Genomic DNA, 16,014 nt, shown 5'->3' with positions numbered 1-16,014 from the left:
ACTGCCGATGTGGCTGTTTTTTTTTTAACCCAAGGTTTTTTTATTTCAGCATTAAATAAAGTCGACATGGAAGTTTTATCTTTATGTGTGTATTTTATGCTCAGTTTTGTAGCAGCGGAAGAAGAAGAAAGGCTTCCAAATAAATGTGAAGGTACAGTAAGGACTTTCTGAGCTGTTTACTGAGGAGTTTAGAGATTTGGTGCTGAAAAAGATGTAAATAAAAAGATATAGCATTTTACCATGAGAGAGAGAGAGAGACAGACAGACAGAGAGAGACAGACAGACAGACAGACAGACAGACAGACTGAGAGAGAGAGAGAGAGAGAGACAGACAAACTGAGAGAGACAGACAGAGAGAGAGAGAGAGACAGACAGACTGAGAGAGAGACAGACAGACTGAGAGAGAGAGACTAAGAGAGAGAGAGAGAGACAGACAGACAGAGAGAGAGAGAGACACAGAGAGAGAGAGAGAGACTGAGAGAGAGACAGACAGAGAGAGAGAGAGACAGACAGAGAGAGAGACAGACAGACTGACTGAGAGAGAGAGAGACAGACAGACTGAGAGAGAGAGACAGACAGACTGAGAGAGAGACAGACAGAGAGAGACAGACAGACTGAGAGAGAGACAGACAGACAGACAGACAGACTGAGAGAGAGACTAAGAAAGAGAGACTGAGACAGAGAGAGACCGAGAGACAGACAGAAAGAGAGAGAGAGACCAAGAGAGAGAGAGAGAGACCGAGAGACAGACAGAAAGAGAGAGACCGAGAGACTGAGAGAGAGCCTGAGAGACAGACAGACAGACTGAGAGACAGAGACAGACTGAGACAGACAGACTGACAGAGAGAGAGAGACTGAGAGAGATTTGAAAAGCAACGATTTGTTGGGACTTAAAATTTAAGCACAGTAACATAAAACTGTAAAACTTACAAAACCGTAGTTTTTGTAGTAAAATTATTTTGTGCCAGAAGACCATTATATCTGCCTCCCTTCTTATCACTCTAATGTCAGTGTATCACTCTTCCTTTGCTGTTTGTTTAATATCTTATTTGCACCCCTTAGTTACTGATGTATTCTTTCACTTTGACAGTGTGCAAGTTTTTGACAGTCGAGCTTCAGGCAACTTTGGAAAAGACCGGCCGCTCCAAAGAGGTCCTGGAGCTCGGAGAAGTGCTGGACACTGGGAAACGCAAACGCAAAATCAAGTACAACACCTCGTAAGTGAATCATAATGTCACTAATGTGGTTATTTTATGCATATGTAACCACACACACACACACATATACCTTAATGTAATCACACATACAGTGATTTGTTTTATGTTGATTGTCTTTTGATTTAAAGCCAATCATGTTGATTTTCATTGAAGAGTACATGAAGCTGATTATACTTAAAAAGAAATTACAAATAGATTAGTTAAAACATTACATTGTTCTAGAACTTTGAATCATATCTAAAATCAGAATAAAGTCTTGCTTAAATGAATTTTTTTTTTAGCCAACTCAGTGAAACCTTGGAAATATTGGTAGAGTGAGACCTGAAAGCATCTTTTTTAAAAATGACATCAGCGCCACACTGGAAATATTGGTGGAGACCACAGGCAATTGCTCTAAGACAACGAGGGAGGCTCAGCCTCCTCTAAAAATGACGAACATCGTGTAGGATGAATTGCGCTAGGCTTATGTTATAGCCGACCTTATAACATTGCTATTTCAGACCCAGAATCATAGAAATATATGTGCTCAACCCAACTACAGTGCGAAATCATTCCCTTATAACTTTCCCCAGTTTGCCTAATGTGTGCGTGAGTTTTTCCCCCTCGTGACAGCGCGATGCAGCCCAGCCTCAGTGGACTTCAATGGCATTTGGGAGCTCTGCGCTTTCAATATCAAAATGCAAGACGATTATTGGACAAATACTGTGAAAACGCCCGCCCACGGACTCCCAGCCTCAGTGGACTTCAATGGCATTTGGGAGCTCTGCGCTTTCAATATCAAAATGCAAGACGGTTATTAGACAAATACTGTGAAAACGCCTGCCCCACGGACTCCCAGCCTCACAGTGGGAGGGACATGGCAAAGCTTTCCGCGAGGAGACTGGTGATCGGTGAAAGCGGCCGGATATTTTCTTTGATTGACAGCTCGTTTCAAATATAGACAGGCAGTGGTGAATTTCAGTTCAGTCCCATGCGGATTCACAAGTGCTGTGGTGTATTGTAACAGATCAGCTTACATTTCGATTTCATTCATTACATACGGTTTCTACCAGCTTTTTTAGTTTGTATATATTTTCATTGTAAATAAAGTGTAAATATAGTGTTGTCAAGTTTGCTATCTTAGTTCCAGAAATGTCGTTTATTTGAGTGACTGAACTTGAACTTGAGGGGGCTAGTCAGCTAGCAAGAAAGCTGCGCATGGATGCCAAGCATTGCTGATTTAATTTTGGCGAAGCCATTTGCCAGTCTTCCTTTCGAGGAAAAAATTAAAATTAAAGAGCAGGGTAGACCAACGCCTCAAATTGACTTGGTGAAAAAGGTAGGGAATAATACTCGTTCCTTTCAGCTCTCCTGGTACGAGAAAGTGAATTGGCTAACAGCAAGTTCAGTGACAAGGAAAATGTATTGTTGGCCATGCCTCTTGATTAAACCCGGATCCGTGATTTGGTAAAACTTGGGCTTTGATGACCTGCACAATTTCACAAGGGCATATAAAAGGCATGAGATCAGCAATGAGCATGTACTCAAAGTCGACTCAGCAACCTTGCTCTACTTGCAATTGAGAGGAAGTTAGTCAAGTCTCTAGAGAAGACTCCCACCTGGTATGACAGGGTAACTGAACATTTTCTAGAAAAAGAAAGGAGGGCAGAATTTTCTTTTAAATAATACTGATATGGTGGTGACCCACATCAACAACAGTAAATAGGCTACTTTAGTAATATGTCATGGATGGACCAAAAATATAGAATCTATTTAAAATGTTTATGCTGAGTATATTATATTGGAATATATATTTTTCTGGATATGAATTAAACACAGCTACGATTTGGAAAATATTTTTAAACAAAAACACAGCCGAGAACATTTCACACTACAGACCTGGATTAAAAGTGAAGGGTTATCAAAATTGTCAATAAAACATTTCTCAGTCAAAATAAGTAAAATATAGGGAAAGTGTCATTGAATGAAATGTGTGGCACCCAGCTCTATGTTTGGCTCCCCAAGGTCAGTGCTTGTGCCTATTCCAGAACACTCTGCTGTTCCTGCTGAGGTTCCTGACAAAGAGCTGCTTTCAATAATGATCAATTTTTAAACAACATGCCACAATTTTAAAATATAAAATGTTAAAATATACCCCCCTCCCCCCAACACCACCATCATGTATATTGGACAGTAGGCTAATGGGCCAAAAGAACCTGTTATTTCACAGTTTGTGACCCTGCCAACAATCAGCCAGATCAGAGGCAAGAGTATGGGCAAAATTGATGTGTTTTTTCTTTTTTCTTTTAAAATCTGGAAATATCGTAACCGACCAGCCTCCCCTGTTTGAAAGACTACCAGCCACCACTGGTGGAGACAAACTTGAAAGTGAAAGGGTTTATATGGCCCAGTAGAAAATATTGGTGGAAATGAGGTCTTGTATGGCGAGATGTGTGAACCAGTCAAATTTCATTATACTTGGTAAATTGTGTCAAACTCTATGTTAGAACACTATAAAAATGGAGGCTTTGCACTTTTGGGGTCGGATCACTCTGAAGACTGACTCGGCTTTTGTTAATTGATTTAATAAAAGTCCAAACTTTTCTGCAAACTCTTCGATTTTGAATTATTCTTGCTTGGGAGAGTTTCCACGGCACTGTCTAATGGGGAAAAGCCAAGGAAACTTGGTTAGATGAACAACAGATAGACTGACATAGTTTTGGATTGTTAATTGCATCCATTTGTAATCTGTGTTAAAAGCATACGAGTGGATTAATGGTTCTTGTTTGCTGTTTTTTTTTTTTAAACAAGGGAAACAAGATTAACAGAAGCTGTGGACAATATCTGTGAGGGAATATTGCAGTACAGTGTCCATGCTGAGAGACCTGGGAGTCTTCGGTATGCCAAGGTAGTTTAATTCCTCGACTCGTTATTAACACATCCAACACAAGGTTAGGCCACACTAATTAGATTAGTTGGTTCTCGGAATTGCTGCTTGAAGAAAATGAAAAATGAAAAAAAAATCGAAATCAAACTCCCGCCAACAGAAAAGGTCACGTGACGTGAGATCACGTGACGTCGAAAACCAATCAAATCGCCCCTTTCACTTTCGTTAAAGACTTGTGAAGTAGCCTACTCCTGGTCAAATCTTTTTTTCTGTGCATTGTAGATGTTCAGTTGACCGTAATTCAGTCGTTTATTTAGTCTATCTGTTTACTGGTTTGCCTGTATTGTTTGGTCTATTTCCACCGCTAATTTTACCATCAGAGCATTTTTTTATTTCGCCCGCTCGCTTCATATTTTTCCTGAAAAAATCCGAGAACCAACTAATTAAATTGGTGTGGCCTTATCTAAAATTATAAAACGAATATACATCTGGGTCCAAAAATCTGATACCATTAGTGAAATTTAATGCAAAAAAATTCATTACATATTATATTATCAGCAACAATGTGAGTGAAAATTGGGATGTGAGGAATATTTATTGATATGAATTCCAGTTTCTTGTTATTTGGTACATCCCTTTTTTGCTTTACTGACTGAGTGTACTCGAACCGGTGTGGACTCCACAAGTTTTTGTAAAACCTGATGATACATGTTTGCAAATTAATCAGAACATGTGCTTCAGTGGAACAGAGAAGACTCAAAAATCCTCATGTGCAAAGGAATTAGCATTTTTAATATTAGAAATATGTTTAAATTTAAATAGTGGTCTAGAAATAACATCCTGAATATTGAACATTCCAGATAATGAACGTTTCCATATACAGTACTGTGCAAAAGTCTTAGGCCCATGTAAAGAAATGCTGTAGATCAAGAATGGCTTAAAAATACTGCAATTAAATGTTTCATCATTAAAAACAACAACAACAACTATAAACAGCAGTAAGCCATAATAATGAAACAAAGTGAATATTTGATCTGAGACGACCCTTTGCTTTAAAAAAAAAAAAATAGTAGTCTCTTGTACAATGAGTGCAGATTTATAAGGAAATGAGCTGTAGGTTTTAGTGAGCATCTTACAGAAGCAGCCACAGTTCTTCTGGACACTTTGACTGCCACACTCGCTTCTTCATTTTGCACCAAAACCCAGCAGCCTTCATTATGATTTCTTTTTTTAATTTGAAAAGTCGTCTCTTATGTCATATGCTGCTCAGATACAAACATTTTTTTTTCCTGTAATATTTAATTTTGTGCTGGAAAACGAACGTTTGGACTCTAAAATGTTTTTGTACTGACTTGATAATGTAGAAGTCTCAACTCATTATCTGTAGCCGCTTTATCCTGTCCTACAGGGTCGCAGGCAAGCTGGAGCCTATCCCAGCTGACTACGGGCGAAAGGCGGGGTACACCCTGGACAAGTCGCCAGGTCATCACAGGGCTGACACATAGACACACACAACCATTCACACTCACATTCACACCTACGGTCAATTTAGAGTCACCAGTTAACCTAACCTGCATGTCTTTGGACTGTGGGGGAAACCGGAGCACCCGGAGGAAACCCACGCGGACACGGGGAGAACATGCAAACTCCGCATAGAAAGGCCCTCGCCGGCCACGGGGCTCGAACCCAGAACCTTCTTGCTGTGAGGCGGCAGCGCTAATCACTACACCACCGTGCCGCCCAATGTAGAAGTCATAAAATAGAAATCTATAACAAAGATCGTATGTAAAAAATAAAAAATAAGGTGCTGCAGACTTTTGTACAGTACTGTATATACAGTGTTTCCCACAGAAATTTTGGAGACTATGGGGGCAGCCCATGGGGGGGTGGCGTGCGTGGGGCACGTGTCCAGTTGAATTGCAGGGGTGCGCGGGGGGTTGTTTAGCGTGTGGCGCGCGTGTCCGGTTGAATTGCAGGGGTGCGCGGGGGTTGTTTAGCCTACTAATACTACTAAACTAAGACTAACAAAGAACAAATTCGTTGGTATTGGTTATGCACCTTGTATTTTATTTTAGCATGTTGCTACAAAGGGCAGTCCTACAAGAAGAACATATTACAGATAGCAACTAAACCAAACCAAAGCAAAAATCCTACAATACTTCACACCCTGAACTCCTACAAAAAGTCCTACAAAACAAGGACTTCTAGCTCTGCTGTATGCCAAAAGTGACCCTAACAAATGCCTGCCCTATTTACAAAGACCACACCCTGCACTTGGGCATTTGATTTTTCTTGGCTTTGAGAAAAAGAGTTCGAGTGCCCTTTCATAATTTATATCTTCTGGTTGTGGCCCGTTAATGGAAATCCTCAAGCAGGTGGCCAGGTGCTCTCCTTGCAGTCTGTTACGAAGGTCTGTTTTGACCTAAAATGGCAAACAACTTGTTACTACAATGAGTCATGTGATTGTAGCGCTCACTCTGAAATATTTAATTAAGTGAAAGTGAGATTGAACTAAGGTGGGATTTGAGCATAAAAACAATGGGTAAATGTAAATTGAAATTCACATCACTGGTGAATCAAAAACGATCACCAATTGAGATTCACATCACATCAATCAAAAACGATCAAATTTGAGTCAAGAAGTTAATTTAATTAAGTAGGTAACTAACATTACATTCCCTTAATTACGTGGCCTAATAGCTTCACCTTTAGAAGGTAGCTTATTAGAAAAGGCTAAAAATAATTTAACATCTTCCGTCTCACCAGTAACAAATCGCGTTAAAGGAACAGTCCACCGTTCTTCCATAATGAAATATGCTCTTATCTGAATTGAGATGAGCTGCTCCGTACCTCTCCGAGCTTTGCGCGACCTCCCAGTCAGTCAGACGCGCTGTCACTCCTGTTAGCAATGTAGCTAGGCTCAGTATGGCCAATGGTATTTTTTGGGGCTGTAGTTAGATGCGACCAAACTCCTCCACGTTTTTCCTGTTTACATAGGTTTATATGACCAGTGATATGAAACAAGTTCAGTTACACAAATTGAAACGTAGCGATTTTCTATGCTCTGGAAAGTCCGCACTATAATGACAGGCGTACTAACACCTTCTGCGCGCTTCGGCAGCGCATTGATCAATGCGCTGCCGAAGCGCGCAGAAGGTGTTAGTACGCCTGTCATTATAGTGCGGACTTTCCAGAGCATAGAAAATCGCTACGTTTCAATTTGTGTAACTGAACTTGTTTCATATCACTGGTCATATAAACCTATGTAAACAGGAAAAACGTGGAAGAGTTTGGTCGCATCTAACTACAGCCCCAAAAATACCGTTGGCCATACTGAGCCTAGCTACATTGCTAACAGGAGTGACAGCGCGTCTGACTGACTGGGAGGTCGCGCAAAGCTTGGAGAGGTACGGAGCAGCTCGTCTCAATTCAGATAAGAGCATATTTCATTATGGAAGTACGGTGGACTGTTCCTTTAAGGCTACTAGCACTAATTCTCAAAAGTGGCATCGAAGTTCGCTCTCTGTTAGAATAGACTACTTTTCCCTTTTCACATGTACATGCAGACCTAGATTAGTTTATCACTGCTGTCACTTCACGTCTCCATCACTTGGATAGACTGCGCACATACAATGTCAAGCGGGAAGCACTTCGCCGGTGAATTTGGAAACGACCTGATCCTGGTAGGATGATAAAGTTAATTTGACCAATTAGATAACTACGTAGGGCTAACTAATATTGCCTCAAAATAGCCTACTGTTGCCTTACAGAAAAGGTAGGTTTGCCAGTACGAAATGGACAAAGTAATTTTACTGAAACAATACACTTAACGTCATCCATCAATGCGCTCTCCATACGCCTATAAAGCACAATAGCGTAGCCTAAATGTCACCTTCTCAATCGTGTCAAAGGCTACATAAAGTTGTATAAACTTACCTTAACATGTAGATGCAGACAGGATGTAGCTTATCAGAGCTGTCTCCTCATGCTGTCTCAGATAGGCAACACACGCAATGTCAGGCCGGGTGCGGGTGGGCGCGGACTGAGACTACGGCGGCCCAAATTAGACTATGGCGGGGCGCCATAGTCTCGTCAATGTGTGGGAAACACTGATATAGAAGTTGCTAACCTTCTTACATTTTTAAAAAGTGCTTGATATTTTTATTTCATGTCTATGAAATTAAATTATTTAGAACACAATGGAGGGATTTTTAAGTGTTAAAATGTATAAAAAACGTTAGAAAGACATCGCAAAAATACTACAATACCCACAATATCTCGGAAAAGTGAAATGTGACATACTGTAATTGATCACAGTAATGATACTGTATTGTGATATCACCCAGCCATAGGACAAAGTTTGTTTGTTTTGCCCCATACTGTCCTCAAATCAAATAGAACCAGCAGTGGGTGATGAAGGCGGATTTACATTAGATTACGTTACATTACATTTAGCAGATGCGCTTATCCAGAGCGACATACAACAAGTGCAAAAGTCAGGTACGCAAAGTGCTGAACTTCTAGACAAGAAAGTTCTAGTACCGACTGAACAAGTGACAGCAATACCGAGTGTAATATTCTGTTGAAGTATCAATACTCAACCAGCCAAGGAAACAAACCAACTATATAAAGTATAACTAAATAGAGAACTCAAACAGGCTAGACTGTACACAGCCTAGGTTGGTCTTAAATCGCTGTGTAACCGAAGTGCAGTTACACAGTGATTTAAACAGGCGATATTTACAATCTGATACACATATTTACAACACAAGAGGAAAGGACAACATCAATATACCATGGTGTTGCACAAAGACAGCCCAACGCTCCTTCTTCTTCCATGGACCCAAATCGTCAGACTCTTTACCCGACACAGAGACTCTAATACCATCTGCGCTTTCAAGAGGAGTGCTATCCATCCATCCATCCATGCATTATCTCTAGCCGCTTATCCTGTTCTACAGGGTCGCAGGCGAGCTGGAGCCTATCCCAGCTGACTACGGGCGAAAGGCGGGGTACACCCTGGACAAGTCGCCAGGTCATCACAGGGCTGACACATAGACACAGACAACCATTCACACTCACATTCACACCTACGGTCAATTTAGAGTCACCAGTTAACCTAACCTGCATGTCTTTGGACCTTGGGGGAAACCGGAGCACCCGGAGGAAACCCACGCGGACACGGGGAGAACATGCAAACTCCGCACAGAAAGGCCCTCGCCAGCCACGGGGCTCGAACCCGGACCTTCTTGCTGTGAGGCAACAGCACTAACCACTACACCACCGTGCTGCCAAGAAGAGTGCTAAAGAATTTTTAATGAACAATGACATTTAATACTTGTATTTAATATTCATATATTGATATTCATATGCTTTTACAGTTATTATATATTGTTAAACTTATTTTTGTAAATTAATTTCTGCAAATCCCTTGGGGGAGGAAGTTAATAATATTGTATTGTATTGTGAGAACTACAACGTTCTTGTTCCATCAGTAAGAAAGAATGGATTTAAGAGTTTGTGATGAAAGTTGTGTGTGTTGGGCAGGGCACCAGTCAGACCATGAACACACTGAAGAACCTGGTTAATAAGGGGGTGAAGGTGGAGCTGGGCATCCCCTATGAGCTGTGGGATGAGCCGTCAGTGGAGGTGGCAGACATGAAGAAACAGGTAAAAACCAGCCACTGGAAAAAAAAACCCTCCAGTGAATGTGGGCTTTTAGTTTGTGCACACTTTCATGTGTTCTGTTTGTCTGAGAAATGTGTGAATGTGGAAGAGGGTAGTGATAGTGTGGGGGCAGCTGAAGGTTAGAGCAGCAGCCTTGGGCCCAAAAGGTCACTGGTTTGATTCCTGGGACTGGCAGGAAAAATGTGAGGGGAGTTGAGTGGCCTTGAGCAAGGCACCTAACCCCTAACTGCTCCCTGGGTGCTGTAGCATAGCTGCCCACTGCTCTGGGTATGTGTGTGCGCTCATTGCTCACATGTGTGTGCATGCGTGTGTTCACTACTTCAGATGGGTGAAATGCAGAGGAGAAATTTCACTGTGCTTGAGCATGTGAAAAATAAAGGTGTCGTCGTCGTCTTCTTCTTTTTCTTCTTCTTGTTACCCACAGCATGTGTGAGCTACAATGTGACAGCATGCTAGAGGTGTGTTTTTCAAACTAACACTGTATATGTTTCAGTGTGAGAGTGCGTTGGAAGGTGAGAGGGGTGTGCACAAGGTAACCCACACTATTATGTTTCAGTGTGAGACCATGTTGGAGGAATATGAAGAGGTGATCGAGGACTGGTATTTCAATCACCAGGAGGAAAGACTAGAGAAATTCCTGTGCGAAGCTCACGTCCTGAAAAATTCAGAGTCAGGTGAGAGAAACACACACACACACACACATGCAGTGTATTGAATACTGTAACTGTGTGAATATTTTTTTTCCTGCAACAGCTTCTACATAAAGAAAATCAGGCTACATCCACACGACAACGGCAACGAGATTTTTTTTTTTAGCGGGTAAAAATAATATCGCGTCCACATGGGCAACGGATCAGTAAAATATCAGGTACATATGGCAACGCTTGCTGAAAACGATGCAATACACATGCCATACCTCTACGTGCGCTGTAAGACGGTCCCATTGGAGACACCAGAACAATAGAAGAAGTAGGATGCATGCGCATAAACCCCTTCCTCTACCCGGCTTGAAGCACTCACAGGAACAAGCACACAACAACAAGAAGAAGATGGCTGCGACTACGCGAGGAAATCGTGCCTTCTGTGTGTACAAATGAGTTTTATTAGTGTGCATAGTTTTATATAACTTAATTTTCTTATTGTGTGTGAACATTTTGAAAAGCATTTTTATATAATTTATTAGTGCTGTCAAAAATGTCGCGTTATTAATGCGTTAACTTGACTCAATTTTAACGGCGATAATTTTTTTATCCCGAAATTAACGCTCTGTGACATGATGTAGGTTTTTCATAAGCTTTTGAAACTGCCAGGAACTTGGAACAGAGACTTTGCTTAGAAAAACGATAGGAGCTAGACTGTAATGCCGCGCCCCACACAGCCAGAGTCCTCTGCCCTCCCCCCAAAGAACCAGTGCGGGCATGGCGCGCTAGCCCCGCGCTTCGGGACGAAGAGCCATGGTGCTCGGCTTAGGTTTCGTTTTCCCATCGGCGGCTCCAGCCCGACTTTGCAGTGGCTGTGACAAGACGTGTTATGCTCTGCAATAAAAAAAAAACAACATTGGTACAAAGCAAGCCCATTCACTTTTTTATGCTGATAAGAGAATTACAATGGTTTTTCATGTGACAAAAATGTGCGATTAAATTGCGATTAATCGCGAGTTAACTATGACTGTCGTGACATTAATTGCGATTAAATATTTTAATCGCTTGACAGCACTATAATTTATATAACTTTTTATATTGTGTGTGAACATTTTGGAAAGCAGTCTTATCCAATAAAAAAAAGAAATTCAAGAAATGGTTCAGTTACTTGTTTATTTAAAAGAAAAGCTGTTGTTGTTACGAATGATGCGCGCGAGAGTGCTGCTTGTTCTAGTCATGTGGTTGTGACGTCATCATAAACAAATCCGTTCTACTCATCCAGACGACTTTGCAACGGCGCCGTTGGCAGATTTTTCCACTCTGGAACCTGTTCTCAAAAAATATTGTTTTGGGGCACCCAAAACGCCGGTGCCGTGTGGACGCCAGGCCGAAACGATAAACAATTTTATCAGATTCACTTGAATCCGTTGCCGTGTGGACAGGGCCTCAGTGTTTTCCAAACAACAAAAAACATTAATTTGTAGTTTGACTCTGGCTTGATATTATAGTATGATTATAGTTATAATGTGAAGTATTATTATAGATATCATATTATTATAAAGCAGTTAATTATTCTGAATGATCATTTTGCACTTCAAAAGTTCATTTCTCTCAAAATAATTTTTCATTTTTTCCGTAAAGACTTTAGTAAGGCAAAAGAGAAATAAGGATAAGTGGAAGGATTTAATAAAATATTTAGGCATGTTAATCATTTACTAAATTAATTTACACTGAAAATCCTATACACATTAATGTAATCCCAGAGAGCTATAGAGTCAGACATTTGCATTACTTTTTTTTTTCTGCTAACTCCACTGTTTTTCAGAATGTCTGAAAGAGGTATGGAAAGGAGACTTGGGTGTGAAGGGATCAGCTGGAGACTTGGAGAGCGAGCGAGAAGAAGATGGTCAAACACACGACGCAGGAGAACTTTAACAGCAGAAACATGGCTGACAAACTCCGACAGCTGGACTTCAGCCTTCTTTGTAGAGAGCGTCTTGAGAAAGAAAAGTCATCCTGAAAGGCCAACGAACTGGGAGAAGTGTTTACAGGAACGTGCTTATGTACTGTACGTTGGTTCTAATCGACACGACAGTGCATAATAATCGTTTTTAAGATGAATTTAATTTCTCATATATATTTATCAAACTCCCTTCCCACACCATGTGGCGGCGCCAATCTCCGTTTCCGTAGCCCTTAGCCTCTCGCCTATTACATAGCTAGGGTTACAGTGGGGGGCTAGTCCTCCGGTAACCGCGAGAGTTTGACTCCCCACTCGCATCTGTATTGCAGCGTGCCTTGCCAGACGGCAGAAGGTTCCATTTTTATGATGGGCTTTGGTATGACCCGACCGTGAGCAGAACTCATGATCTCCCGATCAAGAGGCAGACATGCTAACCATGAGGCCAACTCTCAGTCATATATATTTTTATTTTTTTCGCGGTCCGGTTTCCATCAAATCCTGCGCTCTGATTGGCTGGCGAGCGGGTCCGTATCCTACGATACGGACCCCGGTAATAGACCTCTGGTGACTCGCTCGTTCACAACAACAACAAACATAGTAGCATTTTTTGTCAACATTTATCTTCTTTTTATGAGATTTATTTATAAGTTTCTCAAAAATCTTATACATTTTTGCCAGCATTTCTCAGGAGAATAGCATTAATTTTACAGCATGGATAGTGATAATGACAGTGTTCACAGCGAAAGCGAGTTTTACTACCCTGAGGAAGACGAAATAAAAGAAAACATTTCAGGAGAAAGCTAAAAACCTGTAACTTGCTAACACCGAGCAAAAACATGGCTGAATCCTGAATGACTCCTATTTGTATAAATAGGGGACTACATAGGCGGCAACATGTAGTTTTTTTTCCCTGCCATAGAAGTGCACTTGTATACAAAGGAGGAAGCCATTTGTAGTACAGCCGTGAATGAGGATTCAAAATGGCGGCCCGGCTCGGTTTTCCCTTTCGGGCGCTCTCGTTTTCTGTTAGAATTTGGTAAAGAAAAAAATAAATATATTATTTACCAGTGTAAGGTTGGTCCGTATGGTGAAATACTGTGACCTCGGCCTTGAATACTGACCTCGGCCCAGAGGGCCTCGCTCAGTACTTTCAAGACCTCGGTCACGATATTTCACGATACGGACTGCCCAGCTGGTACAACCCCGATTCCAAAAAAGTTGGGACAAAGTACAAATTGTAAATAAAAACGGAATGCAATAATTTACAAATCTCAAAAACTGATATTGTATTCACAATAGAACATAGACAACATAGCAAATGTCGACAGTGAGACATTTTGAAATTTTATGCCAAATACTGGCTCATTTGAAATTTCATGACCGCAACACATCTCAAAAAAGTTGGGACAGGGGCAATAAGAGGCTGGAAAAGTTGAAGGTACAAAAAAGGAACAGCTGGAGGACCAAATTGCAACTCATTAGGTCAATTGGCAATAGGTCATTAACATGACTGGGTATAAAAAGAGCATCTTGGCGTGGCAGCGGCTCTCAGAAGTAAAGATGGGAAGAGGATCACCAATCCCCCTAATTCTGCGCTAACAAATAGTGGAGCAATATCAGAAAGGAGTTCGACAGTGTAAAATTGCAAAGAGTTTGAACATATCATCATCTACAGTGCATAATATCATCAAAAGATTCAGAGAATCTGGAAGAATCTCTGTGCGTAAGGGTCAAGGCCGGAAAACCATACTGGGTGGCCGTGATCTTCAGGCCCTTAGACGGCACTGCATCACATACAGGCATGCTTCTGTATTGGAAATCACAAAATAGGCTCAGGAATATTTCCAGAGAACATTATCTGTGAACACAATTCACCGTGCCATCCGCCGTTGCCAGCTAAAACTCTATTGTTCAAAGAAGAAGCCGTATCTAAACATGATCCAGAAGCGCAGACGTCTTCTCTGGGCCAAGGCTCATTTAAAATGGACTGTGGAAAACTGTTCTGTGGTCAGACGAATCAAAATTTGAAGTTCTTTATGGAAATCAGGGACCCAAGTTGTTATCAGCGCTCAGTTCAGAAGCCTGCATCTCTGATGGTATGGGGTTGCATTAGTGCGTGTGGCATGGGCAGCTTACACATCTGGAAAGACACCATCAATGCTGAAAGGTATATCCAGGTTCTAGAGCAACATATGCTCCCATCCAGACGACGTCTCTTTCAGGGAAGACCTTGCATTTTCCAACATGACAATGCCAAACCACATACTGCATCAATTACAGCATCATGACTGCGTAGAAGAAGGGTCCGGGTACTGAACTGGCCAGCCTGCAGTCCAGATCTTTCACCCATAGAAAACATTTGGCGCATCATAAAACGGAAGATACGACAAAAAAGACCTAAGACAGTTGAGCAACTAGAATCCTACATTAGACAAGAATGGGTTAACATTCCTATCCCTAAACTTGAGCAACTTGTCTCCTCAGTCCCCAGACGTTTACAGACTGTTGTAAAGAGAAAAGGGGATGTCTCACAGTGGGAAACATGGCCTTGTCCCAACTTTTTTGAGATGTGTTGTTGTCATGAAATTTAAAATCACCTAATTTTTCTCTTTAAATGATACATTTTCTCAGTTTAAACATTTGATATGTCATCTATGTTCTATTCTGAATAAAATATGGAATTTTGAAACTTCCACATCATTGCATTCCGTTTTTATTTACAAGTTGTACTTTGTCCCAACTTTTTTGGAATCGGGTTTTTTTATATATATATATATATATATATATATATATATATATATATATATATATATATCATGTGTGTGTGTGTGTGTGTGTGTTACATATATTTTATATTATTTTGAAATATTTTACTCTGGGGTGGCACGGTGGTGTAGTGGTTAGCGCTGTCGCCTCACAGCAAGAAGGTCCGGGTTCGAGCCCCGTGGCCAGCGAGGGCCTTTCTGTGTGGCGTTTGCATGTTCTCCCCGTGTCCGCGTGGGTTTCCTCCGGGTGCTCCGGTTTCCCCCACAGTCCAAAGACATGCAGGTTAGGTTAACTGGTGACTCTAAATTGACCGTAGGTGTGAATGTGAGTGTGAATGGTTGTCTGTGTCTATGTGTCAGCCCTGTGATGACCTGGCGACTTGTCCAGGGTGTACCCCGCCTTTCGCCCATAGTCAGCTGGGATAGGCTCCAGCTTGCCTGCGACCCTGTAGAACAGGATAAAGCGGCTACAGATGATGGATGGATATTTCGCTCTGCAAAAAATATTTGCATAATTTTTATATTCATATTATTTGTTTATTGGATAGATATGATTATATATGTGCAGGACCTCTCTGAAAAATACCACGGTGATGAGAGCCTCCTGTATAAACATTCTTATAAATAAATAACATGCAGGAAAAAACAGTCACCTCAAAAAGAGACCGTGACAGTGTTCCAGGCAGTAAAGTGCTGTACCTCAGTGTGGTTACTCATTTGTTAAGCAAGGACTTTTGTTTATAAATTGTTTACTATGCAGTGCTGCCGATAATGAAGTCACTCCATGCACAGTGCTTATATGTCATAAATTGTCTCAGTTTTATGTTCAAGATCTGAACACACACAAGCCATAATAAGTGTTTGTACTGACTTC

General features: G+C 41.2%; 1 protein-coding gene across 1 annotated transcript; it reads left to right on the top strand.

Moving 5' to 3' along the window:
- cnpy4 (canopy FGF signaling regulator 4) lies at positions 1-14,584 on the top strand. The gene is made up of 6 exons (XM_060924744.1): positions 1-151; positions 1,091-1,217; positions 4,008-4,104; positions 9,631-9,753; positions 10,328-10,445; positions 12,238-14,584. The coding sequence occupies exons 1-6, from the start codon at positions 67-69 to the stop codon at positions 12,345-12,347; spliced, it is 660 nt and encodes a 219-aa protein (XP_060780727.1). The 5' UTR covers positions 1-66; the 3' UTR covers positions 12,348-14,584.
- Positions 14,585-16,014: the final 1,430 nt, after the last annotated feature.

This window comes from Neoarius graeffei, chromosome 1 (genome assembly GCF_027579695.1).
Source record: "Neoarius graeffei isolate fNeoGra1 chromosome 1, fNeoGra1.pri, whole genome shotgun sequence".
NCBI lineage: Eukaryota > Metazoa > Chordata > Actinopteri > Siluriformes > Ariidae > Neoarius > Neoarius graeffei.
This window is presented reverse-complemented; position numbering and strand designations above follow the sequence as displayed.